The sequence below is a fragment of the Meriones unguiculatus genome, chromosome 3 (genome assembly GCF_030254825.1).
Source record: "Meriones unguiculatus strain TT.TT164.6M chromosome 3, Bangor_MerUng_6.1, whole genome shotgun sequence".
Taxonomy (NCBI): domain Eukaryota; kingdom Metazoa; phylum Chordata; class Mammalia; order Rodentia; family Muridae; genus Meriones; species Meriones unguiculatus.
Genome location: NC_083351.1, coordinates 48828332 through 48849793, shown reverse-complemented (window position 1 = coordinate 48849793; position 21462 = coordinate 48828332). Strand labels below are relative to the sequence as shown.

At 37.1% G+C, this 21462-nt stretch overlaps 1 protein-coding gene across 1 annotated transcript; it reads right to left on the bottom strand.

The window, feature by feature from the left end:
* Nucleotides 1-350: 350 nt before the first annotated feature.
* On the bottom strand, nt 351-1259 carry LOC110542439 (putative vomeronasal receptor-like protein 4). Its single transcript, XM_021629030.1, has one exon. It carries the CDS (start codon nt 1257-1259, stop codon nt 351-353), a length of 909 nt encoding a protein of 302 aa, XP_021484705.1.
* Nucleotides 1260-21462: the final 20203 nt, after the last annotated feature.

The window sequence follows — 21462 nt, the reverse complement described above, 5'->3', positions numbered from 1 at the left end:
AAGTAGCAACTTATGTCGCACAATGAACTTAAGAACATTATAGTACTTGGCATCAGAAATTTCAAAAGAATGTATGTCTGTAATAACACAAATTATTTAAAATCGTATGAATATTCTAACATTGCTACTTGAACAATTGAAATTTAAGAAGAATCTGTAATTTAGAAAAAAAATACTGCTGCTACACCAGCATGGCAACTACACCCATCTAAAACTCTACTTCCACATGATCCCATGGCTTCGGACAACTGTGAGTACCAGGAATGCACATATGCATGCAAGGTGGCATAGCATTTGTACATTCAAATAAAAACAAATGAATCATTTTTTAAGGAGGAGAAAAAAAATCTTTACAAAATATAGTGGCACTTTGACTTCAAGATTTTAAACACATCGATTAGTCTCTTATCAGAACTGATTTGTACCAAAGGAGTTATTGTGGGATAGGCATTTATCACAAACTTCTGAACAGTCAGAATGAAGGAGTCATACTTCCATAATTGGAATGAGGTAATTGAGAGGATGAAGTCCACCCAGTACAGGATCACAAAGAAAACCACCAGCAGCAAGATGGTCTGGGTGGCCCTTTTCTCAGGGGACACTCTCAGGTGGCTGGTGCTATGAAGATGCTTGCATTGCCTCTGATGTCTGAACAAGATAATCACCATGTATGCACTTGTGGTCATCATGACTCCTACAAGAAACACATCCCTGGAGGTTGTCACTGCTAAAATCAATCCTCTGATGATGTAATTCATGGGGAACAGTGAGCAGGATTTGGTGACCTTCATCTGGTTGGTTGCATTCATATTGATATAAGCACCAACATAGAATATTAGGGTACTACTGAAGGACAAATTGAAAGACCAAATACAGAAGAAAAAATGGATCATGTGTTCTTTTAGTTTATGTTTAAATTTTGCCAACAAGGAGTTACTGGGACTGATAGTGACAGCCTGGAACACACTCAGGAGGCAGGTGATGCAGATAGAAAGGCCTCTCAGCACCCTGTGTATGTAGAAAGTTGCCTTACATTTGAAGTCATTCTCAATGTTCAGTGACTCAAATATGTCTGTAAGCCAAATGTCCCCTCCTGTGAGGATCATCATTATGTGAACAAAAGACAGTTGACAAGACATCAGGTCTGTGGGCTTAGGTCTGTGACCTAAGACTATGAAGGTATAGAAAAAAAGAAGAAACATGTTGGACAGGACTCCAAGCCCAGCTTGAAAATAAAGGACATTCCTGAATGAAGACATCAGTGAAAAGAGCATAGTGGAAGCATACTTCTTATATCTGAAAAAAATTATACATCAAACTTGTAATTTACTGGATAGTATATCTATATCAATTTCTATTTTCCCTACTAATTCTTGATTAATCTCTCTCTTTAACTTTTGATGTTCCAAACTGTACATCATACATTTCTATAGATCCTCCATGCATCTCTTGTATATAGCAAATTATAGATAATAAATACATTCACATTCATATCTATACAGAAGGCATATATTGTGTGCCTGTATTTCATCTGAGTTTCATAGCTTAGAAATCCAATCCTATTGATTTGCCTCATTATATATTTTGCTTCGATATAATAAATTGCCTCATTATATAATTAACACCTAAAACAGTAGTAGAGAACATAGAATACTGTACACATTTGCACAAGGGAACAAAACTATGTCCGTCTAGAGACAAATATCACTAAAAGAATCCAAAAAAGCAGGTGAGTCAGTTTCATATTCTATAATTATGCTATTCTCTATTTTGCAACTATCCACGTTTTCATTCATAATTCTAATGGAATCACAGTCATAATTCATGATGATCTCTCTAATTTAATCAGCCAAAGATCTATCTCAATTCATCATTTTTGTTTATTTTTCCAGAAAATCTTATATTCTCAGAATCTAGAATTGAAGACACAGATGTACTTAGAGACCATTAGTGTACCTTCTACACCCTATTAATTGTAGAACCATTATGATTACAATTGGAACTAGATGGTTTCCACTTCAGTTTCTATCCTATTTAATCCCTGTGTGGACTCCAATCCAGGATTAAAGAACTAACTCTCAGCTATCAAGACAAACACTATTTTCTCTACTTTTTTTTCTGGGGGGGGGGGGAGTGGAAGAAAGCACAAACCTTTGAATACTTGATTTTTGACAAAACCAAAACCATTTAATGGAAAAAAGACAGCATCTTCAACAAATGGAGCTGGTCTAACTGGATGTCTACATGTAGGAAAATAAAAATAGATCCTTATTTATCACCCTGCACAAAATTAAAGTCCAAGTGGATCAAAGGCCTCAACATAAAACCAGACAGACTAAATCAGTTAGGAAAAAAAGTGGGGAAGAGCCTAGAACTCATTGGCACAGGAGACATCCTCCTGAATAGAACACCAACAGCACAGGCTCTAAGATCAATGATCAAAATGGACCTCATGAAACTAAAAAACTTCTGTAAAGCAAATGACACTGTCATCAGAACAAAATGACAGCCTATGGACTGGAAAAGGATCTTCACCAACCCTATATCTGACAGAGGGCTAACATCCAGAATATAGAAAGAAGTCAAGAAGTTAAAAAACAACAAATCAAGTAACCCAATTTAAAAAATGGGGTACAGAGCTAAACAGAGAATTCTCTGTAGAGGAAATAGAAGGGAAGAGAAATTCTCAAAGTCCTTATTCATCAGGGAGATGAAAATCAAAATAACCCTGAGATTTCACCTTACAGCCATTAGAATGGCTAAGATTAAAAAAAAAAAAAAACAAAAACAAAACAAACAAACAAAAAAAAAAACTCAAGTGACAATGCATGCTGGAGAGGATGTGGAGAAAGGGGAGCCCTCCTCCATTGCTGGTGGGAATGTAAACTTGTATAACCACTTTGAAAATCAATCTGGCACATTCTCAGACAATTAGGAATAGTGTTTCCTCAAGATACCCAGATGTCCCTCAATGGAGGAATGGATACAGAAATTGTGGTACATTTACACAATGGAATACTACTCAGCAATTAAAAACAAGGAAATCATGAAGTTTGCAGGGAAATGGTGGAATCTAGAAAAGTTCATCTTGAGTGAAGTATCCCAGAAGCAGAAAGAGATATACAGTATATACTTACTTATAAGTGAATACTAAACATATAACATAGAATAAACCTATAAAAATCTGTACACCTAAGGAAGCTAAGCAAGAAGGAGGTAAGATGATCAATCCTCACTCAGAAAGACAATTGAGATGGACATTGGAAGAAGGAGAAAACCAGAAACAGAAGAGCCTAACACAGAGGACCTCTGAAAGACTACCCAGCAGTGTATCAAAGCATATGCTGAGGCATGATCATAACCAAACTTTAGGTAAAGTACAGGGAATCTTATGAAAGAAGGGGGAGAGAGTAAGACCTGGAGAGGACAGGAGCTCCACAAGGAGAGCAACAGTACCAAAATATCTGGGCACAGGTGTCTTCTCTGGAACTGATACTCCAACCAAGGACCATTCATGGATATAGCCTAGAACCACTGCATAGTTGTAGCCCATGGCAGCTCAGTCTCCAAGTGGGTGCCCTAGTTAGGGAACAGGGACTGTCTCTGACATGAACTCAGTGGCTGGCTCTTTGACCACCTCCCCCTGAGGGTGGAACAGCCTTACCAGGCCACAGAGAAAGGCAATCAGCCAGTCCTGATGAGATCTGATAAGCTAGGGTCAGATGGAATGGGAGGAGGACCTCCGCCATCAGTGGACTTACAGAGGGGTTTGGGAGGAGATGAGGGAGGGAGGGTAGGTTTAGGAGGGAATGAGGGAGGAGGCTACAGCTGGAATACAAAGGGAATAAACTGTAATTAATATAAAAAAAATAAAAGAGAAGCAAATCATTAACAGCATAATTCCTTCTGTTTTTTTTCCCAACCATCCATATGGTTATTTTGCCTAACTTCCTACTTCTGTATTTACCTTCAGCACCCTTATGAATCCACACATTCTCTCATTTTTCCCTTTTCTCTATCTGATCAATTGTATCCTGCTACTTTACTTCCTCACACCTTCTTCTGTATTTCCCTCCCTCTTCCCGGCTAAGGAGCCCTGTTGTTTCCCATTTCCCTGATCACACACTTGAACCTTGCTCTTCTATTCTCTATTGCTCCCACTGGCACCCCTGTCATGGCAACGGTCCCGTTTTGCTTTTCTGATTTCCACAGTTACTACAGGCTACGCAGTTACATCTTCAGATGTGGAGCTAGGAGCCTCCAACAAGAGAGAAGAAGTAACAGTAACATGATCACTATTTTCCACACATTATGACAAACATGAACTTGCTGAAGATGACCATATACTGACGCTCTTTGGGAATTTCTGTTTAAAAGAGATTCCTTCTGATGCACTGGAAAACAAGGTCCCAAGTGTTACACATCACTAGCTCCCAGACATTTTTACAGTTTCACTCAACAATCTTACCTTTGGTCTTATGCAACTCATCTGGCCGGGTTAATCAGATCAATTTATTGTTGAACTAATTTAATTCAGTATTTTAAAATCAGCTTTGTGATGGAGAAATAGAAATGACTACTGATTCAGATTGTGAGGGGGAAAAGCACTCAATTCTATTTTCAAGTTCAGTTGTATAATTCACATATATAGATGCATGAACATATAATGGAAATAATGCAGAAGTTAGTAGAAGAGACCATCCTACAACATCCCCGTGAATGAAATAGCATGGGCCACAGATTATATATATATATATATATATATTTATATATATATATATTTATATTTTTATGCCTAAAGAGCTTAATCCAGTGGCAAACATCTGATTCTTTCACCAACATACATTTACAGTAGGAGCACAGTAATGTTCTTTTTTTCTTTGAAGCTCCAGGATATGAACTGGAGAGAGGAATCAGTGGTTAAGAGCACTTTTAACTCTTGCAGAGGACCTGGGTTAGGTTCCCAGCAATGACATGGTGGCTCATAATTATCTGTAACTCCAGTTCTGGGGAGTCTATTGCCCTCTCTGACATGGCATACTAGTGGTACACCGACATACAAGCAAAATGCACACACATGAAAAATAATAGATAGATGATAGATAGATATATGATAAAGAGCTCCTCAATATTTAATTCAAGTCTTGATCTTTAAATTAATAAAACAGTAACCTTATTCTGATTTTACAATTGAGAATGCACTGTTGTATGTGGCTGTTTAAATTTACTATTGCACAAACCATATATGTATTAATTTATAACTTATTCATATACAATTATTAACATAGCACATGCAATATAAGTAATATAAAATAATGATAATATAAGGTAAAAGTTACTATTCTAGAATGTTTCTTTTCTTTTCCCTAAGATATATTCTTCAACCTTTCTGCTTCATATCCTTTGAGTTCTAAATGTTTGTTCCATGCAGAAAATGGCATACCTTCTCAATGACATCTTTCTCTGGGGTTAACTGAAGCTGAGACTAGTCGAGAAAATACCACAGCTACCATGGCTACAGAGTTGTTGACAAATGCATGCACTGAGAAAAACCATTTATTTTATTTGGAACAAAACAAATGACAGTGCTGGGGGTTTTCACATTAGTTTAAATTGTAATTTTAGTTGTAAGTGATAAAACCCAAAGTGTATCCATAAACATTCATCATAATGGAGAGGCCATCACTGATAGATTGACGGAGACCTAAAGAGTGTGCAGGCAGCTCTCTGAGGACACCTGCAGCAAAAGAGACCAAGAGCTGCTTTGTGCATAGATCTACATTCTTCCAAGAAAGGCCACTTTATCGCTTCATTATCACAGATTTGATTTTAGAACAGTCTTGTCTTTTGAACTATGCTGATATTTACCTTCTGCTTTGTGGAGATTTAATAATCTAAAAAACATGCAAGTATAGTAGATGAAAAGTATCAATTTGTGTTACATTTTAACACATTTAGTGAGTAATGACCTATAAGCAGTATGACTGCTGAGAGAACAAAAAGTGAGTACGTGGCTTTCAGGTGACAAGATAGTTGATGTCGCCTGATGTACTGTCCACTTTAACAATGAGAATAACTCTACAGAAATCTCCAGAGGTGAAAAACCTTAGCCACACAAGCTAGTTCCATGAAACCTTTATGAAACAGGTAAGGAGAGCAGAAATAAATACTGCTCATTTATTAATAATGCATTAATTCATAGATATTTCCTGTTACTCTTAAATAATTTAAAAGCATGAATTGTTCTTTGTAAATTGAGGTTTGTGCAGGTAAAAGCACAAAACTCACTGGAAGCACACAGAGGCTGACTAGAATATTACAGTCTCACACTTATGATACCCTGAGATGAAGCAGCAGCAGCAGCAGGAGTGTCCCTGCAGAGACTGTGGGGAAGCCATCAAGCTCAGAGATTCATCAAAAGTTGCATGGCATGAGTTAAGTAAAGATAGGAAAGTGTTCATTGCAAAAGTGTACGTGTGTGTGTGTGTGTGCATGTGTGTGTGTGTTTAAGAGAAAGAGATAAGGATCTCAACCTGTAGTTCAGAGTGGCTTCAAACAAACAGAGGATGTTCCTGCCTTAAAAGTGCTAAGATTATAGGTGTGTGCCACCACACCTGCCTTCACTGTCCATTTGATTCTCGTATACACATCAGTAAAAGATATTCCAGCAAAATGAAAACATAGTCTTGTGATAATATTAAGCTTAAATCTACTTGGCATTTTTTGTGAATGCATATTTTAATGAGCAGTTTATTTTGTAACTATTGAAGAAAACCTTGGGAATTTTGACTTTAAATATTTTTATACAATTTGAGAATTGAAAATATATTTCTAGGCTTTAATGAAAAGCACTAAATATTATATCAATATTATACTCAATATTATATCATTTTCAGTGTTACAAGGGTCAATTTAGAAAACTTGAAATATTAAAACTGAATTTATTTTGAACACTCAAATATCTTCTGAAAATTATCCAGTTTACATTTTTGTAAGGATAACTTTACATGGATTTAATAAATAGGTGAAGTGAGATTTATAGGTACATTTAAATATTCCAGAAAGATATACCTTATGAGAAATCATTACAATAAAATAAACAAATCTATCTAAATTTATAAAAAACATATTATATAATGTCTTATGTTTTACTAGGACATGAGTTGAAACTTTCCTAAGAATTCCTAAATATATACAGACTTAACAGGCTAGATAATTACTGATAAACACTAACTTAGCTAATATTTGTTGAATATTCCTAGCTTAAGTTTTATATAATTAAATGTATATAATCAGTTAACTTTAGAAAAGTACTAAAATGAGAAAATGCAAAATATAATTTAAATGTACCTTAATGTTATAAATGTATGCCTGCAAACCAATAAGTGTCTGTTCTTTGTATTTCACCCTCTAATGAATTTCAGGTGTTTTGTTAAAGGGATGGAAGACTTACACAATTGGCAATGGATGGAATCATGTTCTTAGAATTATTACAGTACACTCTCAGGAGAATCCTATTTCACACATGCTCTTTAAAATATTGCATCTAGAGCTATAAATATATAAATATTTATATATATGAATGTACATTCACTGTAAACAGTGATGGGGTTCGTGATATTTTCATTCAGTCTATGATATCCATTGATGACTTTCACCGTTAGCCTATCCTATCTACCCTTTTGCTAAACCCTGTCCTCTTTTGAATAGCCCCCTTCCACTGTCACATATTTTATAATCATAGATCATTTTAAGTGAAATCTGTTCTTTTATTAACCATTATACTGATATCTTTATGTCTACCAGCATCTGTTGGGTGCTTATTATACAGTAAGCCTCAAAAGTAATATTCCAAGCAGATAATTCTATAATCATTTCTTACAGATAATCCTGCTTCACTACCACCTAGTCTCAGCTCTCATCATTAATGAAGAGAAATAGAAACACTCACCAGGCTGGCCCTTTGACAACCATCCATGTAGAATGAGGCCCTAAAATGTAGTTATAAGAAAGATATTTCATCAGCTCATCTCCCTCTAGACCTATAATTATCATCTCATCTGGAGAGGGCAGTTCTGTCTTTCAGGTTGTTAGAAGTACCAACAAATGGAGAAGTTAACTTCCCTAATTCCAGGAGAACGGGGAAGCAACAACAGCTGAGCTCTGGGTTTCCCATGTATGAGCAATTATCCCCAGGACACACCTGTCTGTACAGATTAACTGATCCCAATCTTGTGAACAAAACAAAAGTAACAAAAATAATATTCTATTTAAAACAAATAGGAAAACATTTACCAAAGTATCCTTCCTGCTTCCAAAAAATTTGTTGTGGACTCCGTGCTTTCTTGACAGTGGCCTTGAGGACTTATCTAAATATTAACAGCTCTTTTGATAAAATTAAGGTATTTTCTCCTCCTCCAAACACACTTGGGGAAAGTAATCATTCTTACAGAGTACACAGAAGTGAAGTAATGTAACTATATTATCAGCAGAAATCGGGCTGTGGGGCTAGGGATGTAGCTCAGTTGATAAAGTACATGCGGAGAAAGCATTGTGTAGGTGAGACACCATGAAAAATCATCAAACTTTTAAATTACAGGCACATCTGATGGAGAAGAATCCAAAGTCAATGGCAAATACAATACTTTCAATAAGATAGTAGAAGAAAATTGCCCCACACTAAAAAAAGACACAGCCATACAAATACAAGAAGCACATAGAACACAAAAAAAGAGCAAAAGCAAAATTTTTCATATATTTTACAAGTAAAACACTAAGTATACAGAACAAAAATTGAGTTGAAAGCTCTAAGAGAAACATTGAAAATCACATAAAGAAAACCTTTCAAATAGAAAAGTGAATGTCACTAATTCCAGGAAAAATGTTAATTAATTAATTATTAATTAAGAACAGCTGATTTCTCAAACTGTACTTGCAAAGCAGAAAGAGCCTGCAGTGATACATCCCAAGTTCTAAATGATATCCAATATAAAATAATACACACAGCAATATACTGCTATGATTGAAGCATTGTTTATTTTATTTTCCATAAAATAAACAGCCTAAAAAAGGTTTTTTATTAAAAAAAAAAAAACTAAGGTAACACAGAAACCATTATTTTGGGCTGAAGAGAGAAATGAGCACAGCAGAGAGACTCTGACAAAAAAAAATGAAGCTGTAATTATTAAAACAGAAAGTACCATTGAAAACAACACCAAAAATTAACAATATGGTACTCAGAACTAACACATTTATTTCAATAATTTAAACATAAATATCCTCAGTTCTCCACTCAAAAGACAAACAGTGAATGAAAGAATCAAGAAACATATCTTATTTTAGAGATAAGCACCACCTTACAGTAAATAAAAGGATGGGCAAAAGTAATTCAATCAAATGAAATCAAGAAGAAAGCAGTATTCACTATCCAAACATCTAACAAAGAAGACTTTGAACTAAAACTAATTAAATGAAGTAAAGAGGTACACTTCATTCTCACAAAGGAAATAGTTCACATTACTACCTTAACCATATATTCACCAAAGTTTAGAAACCCAATTTCATAAAAATAAAAATAAATCTACTCCTGGATTAAAAGGTACAGATCAATATCAACTCATATATAGTAAGTGATTTCAGTACCGAACATTCACAAATAGGTCATCTATGCAAAAATAAACAGGTACATCAGATAAATATATGCATCATCTAAGGCATGAGCTACATTGGCTAAAAGACTATTCAGGGTCTGAGCAGTCTGCACAGTATGACTCATGGCTAATGCCGCGGTGGTAGCTCCAACAGCCGCCAATGAGATGGCAGTAACAATGGCGGCTGTAATTCCAAGATCCCTTTTCTGTCTGAAGAGAGTCATAGCGTGAGGGGAATCAATGGGCACAGGCACCCAGCGAGGCATGCGAGTAACCAGGGCATACCTAAATTCACTAGCATTCCAGCATTGGGCAAAAAAGCAAGTATCATTACCACAATTACTTGGCTCTATCTGGCTAACAATGAATAAAAATGGGGGATATAGACAAACAGGTGTGGGCTTATAGGAAATATTATGAGAAGCCTTAACCCCCTCGTTGGAACTTACAAAAAGGAATTAATGGTCAACCAAAAGGAGGCTTGATGGTGTTCAATCAGAGGATTGACCTCGTGCAGGAGCAAATTGATACCCTATGGCAAATCGCTCAACTTGGCTGTCAATGGAAGTATATGTCACTAGCATACAATATGAGAATTTTTCCTGTGCTGCAAATCTGTCTAAACAATTGTCTAGCTACATTTTAGGTAATCGGACTGGAGAAATCGATACTACGATGGAGCAGCTGAGAGTGGCCATTGTCACGGTAAATTCTACCAGAGTGGACGCAGGACTAGCCACAGGATTATCATCATGGATTGCTGCAGGCATGAATCATCTGAAGGAATGGGCGGGCATGGGAACTTTAGCAGACCTTCTGGTGTTGGTCTCCTTGGTTTGCCTGTGGTGTATATGCAAGATTAGATCTCACAACAGCGTAATGCAGCCATGACCATTCAGGCCTTTACAGCCATTAAAGCAGGACATTCTCCCCAAGCATGGGAGCTAAAATGTTATGCTCAGGATGCGAGGCTAAGCACTGCACTCAGGGTCAGCCGCTTTGGACCCAGAGAAGAGCATGTCTGATTGCATGCGGGTTGATGCCCCAGGTCCCGCCTCTGAGAAAAAGGTATCAGACGGGTCTGATGCTCTCTGGGTGGATGACACCTAAATGAACATCAGTACAAAGTCCCAATTTATTTCTAATATCAGAGATCAGACCTCTACTCTTGCCTGATGCATGTAAAACAAAAAGGGGGAACTGTAGAGAGCTGCGTAATGCCGCGCCTTAAAGATGGAGCTGGTTTCTGCCTTCCACCTTCCTGATGGTGAGTGCTCTCTGTCACAAACAACTCCATATTTGGCTAAGGCTGAGGATCTGGCTTGCTTCCATGTATGTGGACCTATCTGCATTGCCCACGTGGCACGCTGGGGTTGGCTACCCAGAGGCTATTTAAGCTGTGGGCTGGCTTTCCCGAGGGTCAGAAGATTGTTCAAGGTTCCTGAATAAACTGCATTGAAAAAATAAATAAAATAAAATAAATAAAAAATAAAAACGTAACTTTCAAAAAAATAAAAAAAATACATGCATCATACATCAAATGGACTTAACAGATATGTTGGGAATATTCTAACCAAAAAACAAATACACACTTTATTCTGCAGCACAAAGAAACTTTTCTAAAATAGACTATACACTGAAATGTCCCTCAGGGCACACTTCCACACACAGGCATGCTCACATGCTTCTCTGCATTTGTCCTTCTGTGCCTATGAACTTTCCTCCCACAGATACAGCTGAAACACCAATGCAATGCTGAAACCACTGAACATCTCTCATTTTCCTGAAGAATTCTCCAGACACCAGTCTGATCTGGAGAATTCAGGAACAAACAGTGAAAGTTATGGATAACCAAATGCCCGGGGGTTGGCAAAAGAACACATCCAACATAAATCAAGACATCATGGCTTTCACTGGCAATCCCCAAAAATAATGGATACTCCTAAACATCAGAAACATAATAAAATGACTTTAAAGCTATGCTTATCCAGTTATTTGAGGCATATAAGGAGGAAACAAACAAATCTCTCAGAAAAATAGCCATTCAAATCCAAATAGTTAAATTGGAAACAAACAAATCTCTCAAAGAACTGTCCACCTAAGCAGAGGCAAAGAAAGAGGAAATAAAAAAGTTCTCCAAGAAACACAAGCAATTATAGCCAAACAAATAGAGGCACAAGTAGAGATACAATTAGTGGCACAAAGAGAGGAAACAACCAAAAAAATAAAGACCTTCATAGAGAGACAGGAGTCCGCATTCCAATAGATGAAGGAAATGGTGCAAGGCATGAAAACATAATTATACACAATAAAGAAAACACAAACTAAAAAAAAAAAAAAAAAAAAAAAAAAAAAAAAACTGAAGCTGGAAGACTTAGCGAAAAGAGAAGGAACCACAAAGGTAAGCATCACTAATAGAATACAAGAGATGGAAGAGAGAATCTCTGGTGCTGAAGATACACTCACAGAAACTGATACTTCTCTCAAAGAAAAAGTAAAATTGTAAAAATCCCAAACACAAAACATCCAATAAATCAAGGATGCGATGAAAAGGCAAAATCTAAGAATAATAGGAATTGATGAAAAGGAAGATTCCAGGCTCCAAAGTCCAGAAAATATTTTCAAAATAATAATAGAAGAAGATTTTCCCAACCTAAAGAAAGAGATGTCCATAAATATATACAGGTCTATAGAACACCAAATAGACTACACCAGAAAAGAAACTCCTCATGCCACATCATAGTCAAAACACTTAATCTACAGAACAAAGAAAAAATATTAAAACCAGCAAGGGAAAAAGGCCAAGTAACATATAAAGGTAGACATATCAGAATCACACTGGACTTCTCATGAGAAACTGTGAAAGCCAGAAGGGCCTGGGAAGATACCATGCTGGCTTTACGGGACACAGATGCCAACCCAGACTACTATACCCTGCAAAGCTTTAAACAACATAAATGGAGAAAACAAACTATTTTATCACAAAACTATATTTAAGCAATATCTAAACAGTAAACCATCCCTACTGAAGATACTAGAAGAAAAATTCCAATCCATTGAAAACAACTACACCCAAGAAAACATAGGATACAGATAATTTCCCAACAAAAATTGAAAGAAAACAAGCAATGAATCACAGTACAACCGCCAACTCTACAATAATAGGAACCAATGTTCAATGGTCACTATTAACTATCAACATCAATGGGCTCAACTCTCCAATAAAAAGACACAGACTAACAGAATAGTTGTTGAAACAGGATCCAACAATCTGCTGCATCCAAGAAACACACCTATGCAACACAGATAGACACTACCTCAGAGTGAAGGGCTGTGTAGGTGAAATAAAGTGAAAACAAACAGGTGTATGAAATTTTCATAGTGAGTAACCGTGCTTTAAAAAATGGAAAATTTCACTTCACAGTAGGATCCAGATAAATTTTAATGAGTTAGCAGAATTAAAGCTACAATTTAAACTTCTATTGGGAACTGAGAGAAGATGAAGACATTTTCAAAAGAAAGGCTTAAAAGTCACTATCAACAAGCAGCTACCATTGGGTAAACTCAATGTCAGGGACATATTTATGATAAAAAGTAGAAGTAATACCACAGATTTTATTTAAGTCATATAAAAATCTTGTTTTGATACTTGAAATATTAAAGTTTAAGAAGAATCTTTGTTTTAGAAAAAAAAATGGGTTGCACCAGAATTACTCCTTATAACATTCTGTAAGTCCAGCCCCAGGGGATCCCATGACCTCTTTTGACCTCTGTGAGCACCAGGTATGCACACATACATACATGCACTCACACATATAAATAAAAAATATATTTTTAAAGAAGATGAAAAGTTAGGTAAGATTTCCAGGTGTTTTAAAGTACCCATACACAACTTTGGAAATTAATCTGATGCTTTCTCAGACAATTAGGAATAGCACTTCCTCAAGACCCAGCTATATCAATCCTAGGCATTTATCCAAAAGTTGCTGAAGTACAAAACAAGGACACTTGCTCAACCATGTTTGTAGCACCTTTATTTCTAATAGCCAGAACCTGGAAACAACCCAGATATCCATCAATGGAGGAATGGATACAGAAACTGGTGTTTTTACACAATGGAATACTACTCCACAATTAAAAACAAAGAAATCATGAAATTTGCAGGCAAATGGTGGGATCTAGAAAAGATCATTCTGAGTGAGGAATCCCAGAAGGAGAAAGATACATATATATATATATGTGTGTGTATATACTCATATACACATATACACACATATATATACTCACTCATTTAGACCTATAAGATATGATATACAAAATGAAATCTATACACCTAAAGAAGAAAAACAAGAAAGAGGACCAGGGGTAAGATGATCAATCCCCACTTATAAAGACAATTGGGATGGGTATTGCACATAGAAGAAAACAAATCTTCTACAGGACAGGAGCCTACCACAGAGGGCCTCTGAAAGACTCTACCTAGCAGTGCATCAAAGCAGATACTGAGACACATAATCACAACTTCGGCAGAGTGCAGGGAATCATATAAAAGAAGGGGGAGTTAATATGACCTGGAGAGGGTAGAAGATCCATAATGACCAAATATATCTGGGCACAAGGGTCTTATATGAGGCTGTTTCTCCAACCAAGGACCATGTATGGATATAACCTAGAACTTCTGCTCAGTTGTTCTATGTAGCCCATGGTAGCTCAGTATCCAAGTGTGTATCCTAGTAAGGGGAACAGCAACTATTTCTGACATGAACTCAATGGCAGGCTCTTTGGCCTCCCCACCCCCAAAGGGAGGAGCAGCCCTGCTAGGCCACAGAGAAGGACTTTGCAGCCAGTCCTGAAGATACTGACAAACCAGGGTCAGATGAAAGGGCAAGAGATCCTCCCCTATCAGTGAACTTGGAAATGGGCAGGGAGGAGATGAGGGAGGGCGGGTGAGATTGGGAGGGAATGAGAGAGTGGGATACAGCTGGGATACAGAGTTAATAAAATGTAACTAATAATATAAATAAATAAAAATTAAAAAATAATTTAAATAAAAAATAAAGTACCAATAAAAATCTACTTTATTGGGGATCATTGCAATAAAGTAGACAAATCTATGTAAAAATTTTAAAACTTATAGGATGATAAAAAGTCTTAGGTCTTACTAAGCCAAGAGTTGAAACTTTGTAAGAATTCCTAAGTATATGCAAACTTAAAATATGAAATTGCTGGTAAAAACACTAATTTATTTAATATAATTGAACAATCCTAGCTTAAGTTTCATTTAAATATATGTTTACAGTCAGTTAACTTGAGAAAAGTAGTAAAACTAGAAGTTACAAGATACAATTTAAATGCACCTTAATATTACTAATGTACTCTTAAAACCAATAAATACCTGTTCTTTGTTTTTTGTCCTGTAAGGTATTCCAGGTGTTTTGTTACAGGGATAGAAAACTAACAGAATTGGGAATACCTTGATGGAACCATATTTTTAGAATTATTAGAGTATACACTCAGGAGAATTCTATGTCAGATGTGCTCCTTAAAATATAAAATATTGCATCTGGAACTATGTTTAACATAGATATGAATGTACATTCATTATAAAAAGTGATGGGTTCCATGAAGTTTTTTTTTTTTTTTTATCAGTTGCATTTTATTAACTCTGTATCCCAGCCGTGTCCCGATCCCTCATTCCCTCCCAGTCCCTCCCTCCCTCCCTCATCTCCACTGTGCCCCTTTCCAAGTCCACTGATAGGGGGGACCTCCTCCCCATTCATCTGACCCTGTTTTATCAGGTATCTTCAGGACTGGCTGCAAAGCCCTCCTCTGTGGCCTAACAGGACTGCTCCTCCCTTTGGGGGTGGGGAGACCAAAGAGCCAGTCATTGAGTTCCTGTTAGAAATAGTCCCTGTTCCCCTCACTTTGGGAAACCAATTGGTTACTGAGCTACCACAGGCTACATCTGAGTGGAGGTTCTAGGTTATATCCATACATGGTCCTTGGTTGAATGTCAGTCTCAGAAAAGACCCTGTGCCCAGATATATTTGGTCCTTGTGGAGCTCCTATCCTTTCCCCATCAGACTAACTCCCCTTCTTTCTTATGATTCCCTGTACTCTGCCAAAGGTTTAGTCATGAGTCTTTGCTTTGAAAACACTGCTAGTTAGAGTCTTTCAGATGCGCTCAGTAGACTCCTGTCATACGTTCAATGCACATCCCATCTGTCTTTCTAAATGAGGATTGATCATCTTACCCCATGTCCGCTCAATTGATTATCCATGAAGTTTTTATTCAATATATAATGCCTATTGATTGACTTCACCCTATTAGCCTTTCCTGTCTCTCTCACCACCTTCTGCTAGGCCTCTTTTCTCTTTCCAATAGACTCCCTTCTACTGTAACATGTATTATAATCAAAGATCATATTAAGTGAAATTTTTGTGTTTTATAAATCATTATACTGATGTCATTATGTCTAGAAGCATCTGATGTTTTTTCTTATGATAAACGATGATTCAAAGAAATATCAGAAGTATAGAATTCTCGAATCACTTATTACAGAAATGCCTACTTCGTTCAATCTTGGACTTTCAGCTCTTAGTTTTAGTAGTATTAAGGAAATGAAAAAGAAACACTAACCAAGCTGGGCCTCCCATTAACATCCATAGAGAATGAGGCCCTAAGAAGTACTTATAGGGAAGAAATGTCATTAGCTCATCTCCTTCTAGACCCACAATTATCATGCCATTTGGAGAAGGCAGTTCTGACCTTGAGGTTGTTAGAAAGTGATGCCATCAAATGGAAAAGTGAACTTTCCTAATTTCAAGAAGACATTAGAGTAGGAAGAGCTGTGCTCTGGGTCTCCATGTGTGAGATATTCTCCGCAGGCCATACCTGTCTATGTGGATTGACTGATCTTAACTTTGTGAAGAAAACAAAAGTAACAATAATAATATTCCATTTAAAAGAAGTAGAAAGCATTTCAGTTTTCCCCAAGGTATTATTCCTGCTCAGAAAACATTTGTGGTGGCTTCCATACTTACTTAACAGTGGCTTCAGGATCCAACCTAGAGAGTAACAGCTATTTTGCTAAAATTAAGAAAATATAATCTCCTCCAAACACATTTGGGCAAAGTAATCTTTCTTGTAGAGCACACAGATGTGAAGTAATGTGAGTGTATTATCAGCAGAAATCTTGCTATGGGGCTGGAAATAGAGCTCAGTTGGTAGAGTGTTTGTCTAGAAAGTATTCTGTATGTGGGACATCATAAAAAAAAGTAAACTTTCAAATTATAGGTACAGGTGAGGGAGGAGAAATCCACGTCAATGTCAAACACAGGAATTTCAATAAGGTCAAAAGAAGAAAACTGCCCAAACACTAGCTAATACAAATACAAGAAGCACACAGAACACAAAAAGAGAAGCACAGAAGCAAATTTTTTATGCATCTTATAGTTAAAAATGGAGCTATCATTTTAAATTATTACTTTTGTGTGTGTGTGTGGTTCTTTAAGTCTCTTTTCCCCACCTTACCCCCAACCCTAGGTAGGAGAGAGATCACTGGAGAGAAGGGGTACAGACCCCTTGAATTCTTTCTCCTAGCTGTTTAGGGTTGATTGGTTCTATTAGGGCTATATCAATCTCCATCAACAGCAAACAAAGCCAGCAGTCTCCTCCAAGCCTTTGCAGCCCAAAGTGGTTTTGTCTACTTCAAAAGCCACACCGTTCATCTCTGGTGTCTTCAAACTGCCACTTGCCACATGCCAACATCGCATGCCACACTTTCTTTTTCTGGGCTCTCATGTTTATATCCTCAGAGCCCTAGAACACACTCCTCTCTGTACCACACAATGCAGGTGTTTACCAGCTGTCAAGGTGGTGCCCTGCAGGAGACAATTACCAGCTGTAGACATACTAAAGCCCAACTGAAATCCTACACTTGGAATTAAAACAAAAACATATTTGCATAACATAACTGAGTTTTACAAAGAAACCAAAACTTCCATTACATTAAAACACTAAGCATACAAAACAAAAAAGGGGATGGAAGGCTCTAAGAGAAACACTGCAAATCACAAATAAAGACAACCCATGAAATGGAAAAGTGAACTTCACTAATCAAATGGAGAAGGAACAGCTGATTTCTCAAACTAAACTTTATAAGCCAGAAGAGCCTGATGCAATACATCCCAAGTCCAAAATTATATCTAATTTAAATAGTATACCCAGCAAAACTACTGCTATGATTGAAAGAAGAGGAATAATTTTCCACATCGTAGACAGCCTAAAAAAATTATATTCAAAAAACCAAACTTAAGGTAATACAGAAAGCATCATTTGGGGTGGAAGAAAATAATAAGCATAGCAGAGAGGCTGTGAAAAAATATGAGCCAAAAGTATTAAAACATAAAGTCACAGTGAAAACAACAACAATAACAACAACAAAATATAATTGTTGTTTATCAACAAACGTTGATATGACCAGAGCTAAAACACACATTTCAGTAAGAATTTAACATGAATGGCACCAATTCTCTACTCAAAAGTTGCAGACTTTTGAGATCTTTTGCAGATCAAGAAATAAACTCTCTTTATCTTCTGCCTTCAAGAAACACATCTTAAATTTTAAGATAGGTACCACAAAGTAAAAGAATTGACAAAAGTGCTCCAGTGGTCAAGGATGAAGACAGATGTCCTTATCCTAATATCTGACAAAACAGACTTTGGACTAAAACTAATCAGAAGTGATAAACTTCATTCTAATCAAGGAAATAGTGGGCCAAGAAGACATTACAACCCTAAATGAAACTGTATCAAATTCAAGAACACCCAATTTCATATCAAATAAATTTTACAACTGGATTAAAAGACACAGATTAACATGAATCCATTAACAGTAGGTGATTTCAATACCCAACAGGAGGTATGTCCTAGGTGGCCTCTAAACTTCTGGAAATGATACTTAGGATATTTATGTTTCTTTCCGCAACTTTAGCTCTTGGAAAGCCTTAGAAATTTCTCCATCTATCTATCTATCTATCTATCTATCTATCTATCTATCTATCTATCTCCCTCTCCCCCTCTTTCTCACTTCCTTACAACCCCATCCCATATTGACCTCATGGGTACAGGAGACAACTTCCTGAACAGAACACCAAGAGCACAGCCTCTAAGATCAACAATCAACATATGAGGTCACATGAAACTGAAAAGCTTCAATAAAGCAAAGGACACAGTCATCAGAAAAAAACAGCCTACAGACTGGGAAAGGCTTTTCACCAACCCTATATCTGACAGAGGACAAGTGAGTCTGTGTCCAATGCAGTCTCTACTTCCCTTACTAGAGGACCCACATGAGGCCTAAGTGTAACATAAGCTAAATTTTTGTAGGGGTCCTAGGTCCATTTCCTGAAGATTGTTGCTTCAGTACCAGTAAGCCTCTCTGGCCCCTGGTTAGTTGGCTATGTTGGTCTTTTTGTGAAGCTCCTGTCACTTCCAGGTCCTTTTCTCTTTCCTCCCATTTTTCCACAAGGTCCCCTACACATTCCCCAATGTTTGGCTGTGAGCCTATATTCTATGAAATTGGAAAATCTAAACAAAGAGGATACGTTTGTTGATAAATAGGACTTACCAAAGTAAAATTAAGGGCAGGCAAACTAAATAGCCCTGTAACCCCTAAGGAAATAGTGGCAGTTATTAAAAGTCTCTCAAACAAAAACAAAAAACAAACAAACAAAACAAAAACAAAGTTTTTTTTATTTTGTGGAATATGGGCTTTTTTTTCATTTCTGATTTTGTTAATTTTTATATTCTCCCTTTGCCTTTTAGTTAGTTTTACTACTGGTTTCTCTATCTTGTTTATTTTCTCAATGAACCAGCTCTTGGCTTCATTAATTCTATCATTCTACTTGTTTCTAAATTATTGATTTCATCCCTGAATTTGATTATTTCTGGCCATCTATTTCTTTCGGGTGTGTTGGCTTCTTTTTATTCTAGAGCTTTAAGGTATGCTTTTAATATGCTAGCATGAGAACTCTACAGTTTCTGAAAGAAGGGACTCAATGCTATGAATTCTCCCTTAGCCCCACTTTCATTGTGTCTCATAAGTTTGGCTATGTTGTGTCTTTTTTTTTTTTCATTGAATTCTAGGAAGTTATTAGTTTCTTTCTTTGTTTCTTCCCTGACCCGGTGGTCCTTGAGTAGAAAGGTTTTTCAGTTTCCATGTGTTCTTAGGCTTTCTGTTATTCCTTTTGTTACTGAATTCCAGCATTTTTTTTTATTTTATTTTATTTTTATCAGTTACATTTTATTAACTCTGTATCCCAGCCGTGTCCCGATCCCTCATTCCCTCCCAGTCCCTCCCTCCCTCCCTCCCTCATCTCCACCGTGCCCCTTTCCAAGTCCACTGATGGGGGGGACCTCCTCCCCATTCATCTGATCCTGTTTTATCAGGTATCTTCAGGACTGGCTGCAAAGCCCTCCTCTGTGGCCTAACAGGACTGCTCTTCCCTTCGGGGGTGGGGAGACCAAAGAGCCAGTCATCGAGTTCCTGTTAGAAATAGTCCCTGTTCCCCTCACTTTGGGAAACCAATTGGTTACTGAGCTACCACAGGCTACATCTGAGTGGAGGTTCTAGGTTATGTCCATACATGGTCCTTGGTTGAATGTCAGTCTCAGAAAAGACCCTGTGCCCAGATATATTTGGTCCTTGTGGAGCTCCTATCCTTTCCCCATCAGACTAACTCCCCTTCTTTCTTATGATTCCCTGTACTCTGCCAAAGGTTTGGTCATGAGTCTTTGCTTTGAAAACACTGCTAGTTAGAGTCTTTCAGATGCGCTCAGTAGACTCCTGTCATACGTTCAATGCACATCCCATCTGTCTTTCTAAATGAGGATTGATCATCTTACCCCATGTCCGCTCAATTGATTATCTTTTTTAGGTGTATAGATTTCATTATGTTTATCATATCTTATAGGTCTATATAAGTGAGTATATCCCATGTTTGTCTTTCTCCTTCTGGGATATTTCACTCAGAATGATCTTTTCTAGATCCCACCATTTGCCTGCAAATTTCATGATTTCCTCCTTTTTGATTGCTGAGTAGTATTCCATTGTATAAAAATACCACAATTTCTGTACCCATTCCACCGTTGATGGATATCTGGGTTGTTTCCAGGTTCTGGCTATTACAAATAGAGCTGCTATAAACATGGTTGAGCAAGTGTCCTTTTTGTGTACTTGAACAAACTTTGGGTATATACCTAGCAGTGGTATAGCTGGGTCTGTAGGAAGCACTATTCCTATTTGTCTTAGAAAACGCCAGATAGCTTTCCAGAGTGGTTGTACCAGTTTACATTCCCACCAGCAGTGGAGCAGGGTTCCCCTTTCTCCACAACCTCTCCAGCATGTGTTATCGCTTGAGTTTTTCATCTTGGCCATTCTGATGGGTGTAAGGTGATATCTCAGGGTCGTTTTGATTTGCATTTCCCTGATGGCTAATGAGGATGAGCATTTCCAGCATTAATCCACAGTGATCTGATAAAATTACAAGTGTCTATTTCAATTTTCTTGTCTCTATTGAGGCTTGCTTTATACTCTTCAGAACTCTGAGGTCACCTGGAATGCACACATTCATACATGCTGGCACAATATATCAATAAAAATGAATTCATTATTTTTTTATTTAATTTTATTTTTTTCTTATCAGTTACATTTTATTAACTCTGTATCCCAGCCGTGTCCCGATCCCTCATTCCCACCCAGTCCCTCCCTCCCTCCCTCATCTCCACCATGCCCCTTTCCAAGTCCAC

Bases quoted from the DNA above. Each gene is read 5' to 3' on its own strand.
- LOC110542439 (XM_021629030.1), bottom strand. From the start codon at position 1,259: ATGTCTTCATTCAGGAATGTCCTTTATTTTCAAGCTGGGCTTGGAGTC.